Below are 6,201 nucleotides of genomic sequence, written 5' to 3' on the forward strand. Positions count from 1 at the left end.
AAAAAAAAAAATTATTTTATTTTAAAGTTTCCTTTTTTTTTTTTTTCCTTTTTGTGGAGAACGTGGTCTCGCTGTGTTACCCAGGCAGGTCTCGAACTCCTGGGCTCAAGCTATCCTCCCGCCTCTGCCTCCCTGAGAGCTGGGATTACAGGCGTGAGCCACCGCGCCCGGCCTAAAGTTTCCTTTTTTTTTTTTTGAGATGGAGTTTCACTCTTATTGCCCAGGCTGCAGTGCAATGGTGCAATCCCAGCTCACCAAAACTTCCACCTCCCGGGTTCAAGCGATTCTCCTGCCTCAGCCTCCAGAGTAGCTGGGATTACAGGCATGTGCCAACCACACCCGGCTAATTTTTGTATTTTTAATAGAGATGGGGTTTCTCCATGTTGGTCAGGCTGGTCTCAAACTCCCGACCTCCAGGTGATCCACCTGCCTCGGACTCCCAAAGTGCTGGGATTACAGACATAAGCCACCGCACCCGGCCAAAAAAAATTTTTTGAGACAGGGTCTTGCTCTGTTGCCCAGGCTGGAGTGCAGGCATGATCTTGGCTCACTGCAGCCTCAAACTCCTAGGCTCAAGCAATCCTCCCATCTCGGCCTCCTAAGTAGCTGGGATGACAGGCGTGCATCACCATGCCTGGCTAATTTTTTGTATTTTTTGTAGACAGGGGTTTTGCCATGTTGCCCAAGCTGGCCTTGAACTCCTGGGCTGAAGCCATCCTCCCTCCTTGACCTCCCAAAGTGCTTGGATTACAGGTGAGAGCCAGTGTGCCTGGCCTTCTGAACCATTCTCTCTATGGTGGCTGAGAGGGGCACCCCCTGGTTGCCTCACACCCTCTAGTCCCCATCACCACCCCCAGGCCTTAACAGTCCCCAGAGGCCCCTGGTTTGTTCAAAACAGACACTCCCTCCATCTCATTTAGAAGAGGGGCCCTGGAATGTTCTGTGGCTTCACCTCACCACTCCGCTTTCCAGTCGACTCCTGCAACCACCTGGCCATTTCAAATGCCTCTGCATCCTTATTCAAGCCATTCCCTGGGCTCAGAATGCCCTGCCTCATGGGGAGAACTCTTACACATCCTGCAACGCCCAGCTTGACCAGCCCTTCCTCAGTCAGCCATCCTCGGAGTGGCTGGGAGAGGGCATGTCCCAAGCCAGCAGGGAGGACAGGTCCTATCCCTGGCATGGAGCCCCGGATGCAAGGAGGTCAGCGGTAGAGGACACGAACAGATGTGAGAGAAGACAGGAAGTGTGGTGAGGCCAGGGTAGGTGTGGATCAGGTGTGGATCCTGGGGAGCAGGGAGGAGCCCGGGGCGTGGTGAGAAGACAAAGGAGCACTCACTCAGCCGACCCAGCCTCTGGTGTGATGGGCTGAAAGGCCCTGCCCAGGGCAGCTCTGGGCCAGCCTGAGGAGGCCTGGAATGCACACTTTACAGATGGGGAAACTGAGGCTGAAAAGCAAGTCACAGCGTTTTTCAAAGGGGAACACCCTGCCCCCACCGGGCCCGCCCGTGCAGGCCTGCAGAGATGATTCACATCCCCCTGCCAGCTAAGCCCGGATCCTCCCCTTCCTGGCTGGCGTTCCCCAGCATGTGTGTCGGAAGCAGACACCTCCCCCTTGCCACGCAGGCCCGTCCAAAATGGCCTCTGCAGACGCGCCCCCCATGCCCACCCCTGCAGACTCCAGTTCCCCAAAAGCCCCCCAGGAGCTGGCTGACATAGAAACGAGATAACGACCCCAAGATCTGAGGCCAGAGGAGCCCCAGCCTCGGCCCCCAAGTCCCCCCCGCCCCAGTTCCACATCCCTTTAAACTCCAGGCTGAGCTATCACCATCACCTCTCCTGGCTGCAATTTCTGGTTCCTCCCACCCTATCAGCCTGAATCACACCCCAGACACCCCCAGCAAGCTTCTCAGGAGAGGGGAGTATCTGCCCAGGCTCGCCAAAAACACCCTCAGGTTCTCCGCTCCTTCCTGCCCCCCAGGGCCAAGGCCACCTACTTCTGCAACTTCTTCCCCACAGGAGGCTGTGGCTGCAACCCCAAGGCAAGGACCATAGCCCTGCACTAAGCACCCATGGAGGGTCCCCCAACCTCACAAGCTTCCTCCCAGCCACACTGGGCTTTCTCTGTACCTTCCTGCCATAGCGCCTTTGCACAGGCGAAACCCACTGCCTACAACGCTGGTCCACACACACCCCTGATACCTGCCACCTTCTATTCATCCGTCAGGCCAGCTCAAATGTCCTGCTCAGAAAGGACTCACCCATCTAATACCCTGTACCCACTGCCTTTTCCTTGACCCTTTGTAATGTCCCCAAGAGAATGGGAACCCCACCCCACTCGGTCACTCATGGCTCAGCAGTTCCCCTCAGTAGGGCTCAATGCCTGCTGAACAGGTGAGGAGCTCTGCCCGCCCTAAGCTGTGGGAAATAGTAAAAGGGGTTTCTGGAACCAAATGCACCCACTTCTGCATGCTGCTTACTTGTGCATCACTTGCTGTGTGACCGAAGACAAGCAGCTTCACCTCTCTAGGGCTTAAGGTAGCAAACCTCAGGCACAAAATGGCCATTACCCCAAACAGGCCTCCGCCCTCACCCCTACAGCCATGGGGCTCTTTCCCTCTTCTGCAGAGCCCACAGCCAAGAGGGGGGCCGTCAGGAGGGCTCCTTCCAAGAGGAGGGATGAGGATCCAAACTGGGGTCCCGTCCAGCCATCTCCAAGGCCTGGGGCCCGACTTCCTATCCAGGGAAAAAGAGATCCCTCCAGGCCCCTCCCTCCAGCGGGGCCTCTGTCTGCAAGCAAGGAACAGCTTCTCCGCCAAGAGTGGAAGAGGACGCCAAAAGGAAGAGAAACCCCCTGGGGGAGAATCTGAGAAAGAAGGGAAAGAGGGGGCGCCCATTTCTGGCGCACAGTCGCAAATAGCCGTGCCTGCAGGAGGCCCCGGAGGGGACGGATCGAGTTGCAGTCAATTGTTCCCGGCGAGCGCTATAGGGATGGGTTCACCCGAGGGTAGGGGCTTCCCGAGCGAGCTGGCCTGGGGTCTCCTGGCTCGCGCTGAAGCCGCCCTCGGTCACCAGCAGAGCGGAGCTCAGCGCACCGGCCCGGAGACGCGTGCGACGGGGGAAGGGCGGGGTGCCTGGAGGGCCGCCATCCGCGCCACGCCGTTCCCGGGCCGCGGCGCGAAGAGGGAGACGGCCTCCTGGGGAACCTGTGGACCCGAGCTCTGGGCCCGGGGGCGGCGCGGGGGGCTTCTCTGCAGGGGTGACCCGCAAAAGCCTATCCCCTCCCCCGCCCCGCCGCATCTGGTTTTCCCATCCGCAGAGATGGAGCAGGACAAAGGGGGCGAGGGAGAACCAAGTCGAGGCGACCCGCCCCCCTGCTCACAAAGGCCGCGGCCTCGAGCGCGGGGCACACGCGGGAGGAGGGGCTGGGGGGAAGGGCAGACACCCCGCGCGCCCCCCCACCAGCGGAGGCCGACCCCGCCCGGCAGCGGGAGGAGGTGGAGGAAGGCCGGGCAGACGGGGAGGTGGAGGCGAGCCCCGCCGGGATCAAAGGCCTGGCTAACCTCCCCCATCTCGCCGGCGAAAGGTTGCCGGTGGGGGTGGAGGCGCGCCCTTGCGAGTGGCGACCCTTGCCTCGGACCCCCGAGCCTCAGGCCTGCCGGCGGGGGGAGGGGCATGAAGAAATGGGCGACGAGCGCCCGCTCCCCAAGAGCTGGGGCCGCCTATCCGAGGGATCAGCGCGCGTGGGGAGAGTCGAGATTGGGCCGGGGGGTTAGGAGGGTGCACGTACGGTTGGAACTCCGCGGAGTCTAGGGGAGCCCACCACCCAGCCCGGGGTGGGAGGTGGGCAGCGGTGCCCGAGGATGAGCAAAGCCCCACCCCTCGCCCCTTCCGGGCGGGGTAGCCCGCGTGCCTAGCAGGGGCGCACTGGGCAGTGCTCCGGACCGCAGTGGCGCCGCGGGCGAGAAAGGGCGGGAGGTTGGAGGGGCGCGGGTGGGGTGCGCTTTGTGCACGGACCGGGAGAGGCGGGGGCAGCGTCCCCACTCACCCTGGCGCGTGGACACGTTCCTCTCGTTGGCCGCTTGCAGCACGACCTGGGCGCAGCTCTGCTCCAGGGCAAAGAGCTCGTCCTTGCCCACCTTGGTGGCCTTGCCCGCCTTGAGTGTGCCGCTGGGCCCCGACGGCGCCAGGTAACGACCCTCGCAGTCGCGGAAGGCCACCTTGCCGGAGCGGAACTCCAGCGTGTAGCCAGTAGCCGGCTCGGGGCGCGCCACCAAGCGCCCGTCGTGGCGCAGGAAGCGGTGGTCGGCGGTCTGCACGCTGTAGCGCTGGTCCTGGAAGGCGAGGGTGATGAGCGAGTCGACGCCCCAGGGCACGTCGCGGTCCACAGCGATCTCGTCGGCCGGCCGCGCGCTCAGGTGCGCGTAGCGCTTACGGGTAACGCTGTAGATGTTGACCTGCGGGTGCATGGCGATGTGCACGCTCCACTTCTCGGCGGGGGACACCGTCTGCGCGAAGCACGACAGGCGGTCCTCGGTGCCGCCGAAGTAGCGCCGGTGCGCCTCGGACTGCAGCGACCAGCGGCCGTCGTCGTGCGCCACGATGAGGAAGCGGCAGTCGGGACCGGGCACCTCTCGCTCGCAGGTCACGTTGCCGTCCTTGTCCGCCGCCAGGTAGCGGCCCAGGTGGCTGCGCAGGCACACGGCCGCGCTGCCCGCCTCGTCGGGGGGCTGCTCCAGCGTCCAGATCTGCTTCTTCTTCAGGCTGCTGGCCGACGCGTTCACCTTGAACCCGAACGCCTCGGCCGTCAGGTACTTGTTGCCGCAGTTGATGAGGCCGAACTGGATCTGCACCGCCTCGGCTGTGCCGTTGGCGGTCATGGTGGCGGTGGACGGGAGGCCGCGGCGCGGCCCCGGGAGTTGAGTGGCGGGTCCCCGCAGCGGCGCCCCTGCTCCTTTGTTCGGCAGCCGCGGCCGGCGCGCACCCTTCGCAGCGCTCCACAAAGCCGAGCCCGCGGCGCCCGAGCCACTTTATAGGCGAGGTGACGTCAGCGCCACCAGGCCCCGCCCCTGCCCCGCCCCGGCTCCGCGCGGGTGGGGCCCCGGCCGAGGGACCTGGCGCTGCGGCCCCCGCTGCTGCCCCGCCGGGGCTCTCACCCCACTGGTGTCCTCGCCCCACCCCGCAGCGCCGCATCCTAAGGACACAACCCCTCCCAACACCGACTCCCCGCGCCAGCCACCTAACCCCCTCGGATGTCCCCCACCTCGGACGCCCCTGACCCCAAGCCTCGCTAGGAGCAAGGACGAGCCAGGTTTGAGGTCACGATGGAGAGCCAGAGACCACGGTGCAGATCGGTACTGAGCGGAGGTGGGGGTCCGAGGGCAGCCTGGAGGAGGTGGCCTTGGAGCACAGAGCCTTTCAGGAGCCGAGAGGCAGATGAGGGAAGCAGGCTGGGAGTTGACAGCGCGGTGGGGACGCGGTGAGGCCAGGACCTGGGACCCACAGACCCCAGCACACCCAACTAGGTTGTCTCCGAGGCCCTGCAGCCTGGCCCTCCTATGCAGAGATTGGGTTCCTTGAGGCTTCAGCCCCACAGCCACTGCCCTGAAGGCCACCAGACCCCTCCCTGTGGCCCAGGCACCCACCCCAGGTGGCCCAAATGGGTCTCCGGGATAGTGGCTGAGTCAGTGGCCCACATTCCCAATGCTGGCGATGCCAGGGTTCAGGTCCCACCTGGCAGTGAGTGGGCAGGACAGGAATTGGTGTTCTTGTTTTTTGACCCAGATCACAGAGGTCCAGCGACTGTGAGCCAGGCCAGCCCAGGTCTCTGGTTCCCAAGCCAGTGTCCCTTCCCCTCCCAAGCCCCAATTTCATGGGACTCTGAGTTGGTCACACAGGAGGGACATGGTGCTGGCTACAGCTCCCCCATCCTCAGAACCCCAACTGTCAGTTCTCCTCCCCAAAGGGGACATTCCCTACAGACACCACCTCCCATGCCCTCACCCACCCGCCCACCCCCTCTAGGGACACTTCCCTTTTCTGAGCCTCACTGAGGCTGAAGAGTTTTCCTGGACATTCCCCACATGCCAAAAGGCCCCTGGAATGCCGGCATGACCACAGGCTGCCCACAAGGTCTCAGGCCGGGCACTGAGCTAACTCCCGGTCCTAGGCCCGGCTTGCTGATAAACTGGGATTGCTGGG

The 6,201-nt window shown here is 63.5% G+C and overlaps 1 protein-coding gene across 1 annotated transcript in view; it reads right to left on the reverse strand.

Annotated features, from left to right (window-relative positions):
- Positions 1-5,005, reverse strand: part of FSCN1 (fascin actin-bundling protein 1) — a 14,300-nt gene extending 9,295 nt beyond the window's left edge. The window contains exon 1 of the mRNA XM_017886352.1: positions 4,049-5,005. Within this exon, the coding sequence (XP_017741841.1) occupies positions 4,049-4,880 (832 nt within the window). The 5' untranslated portion in view covers positions 4,881-5,005. The remainder of the gene's footprint in view (positions 1-4,048) is intronic.
- Positions 5,006-6,201: the final 1,196 nt, after the last annotated feature.

The sequence above is a fragment of the Rhinopithecus bieti genome, unplaced genomic scaffold (genome assembly GCF_001698545.2).
Source record: "Rhinopithecus bieti isolate Rb0 unplaced genomic scaffold, ASM169854v2 scaffold_13704, whole genome shotgun sequence".
In the NCBI taxonomy this organism is placed as follows: Eukaryota; Metazoa; Chordata; class Mammalia; order Primates; family Cercopithecidae; genus Rhinopithecus; species Rhinopithecus bieti.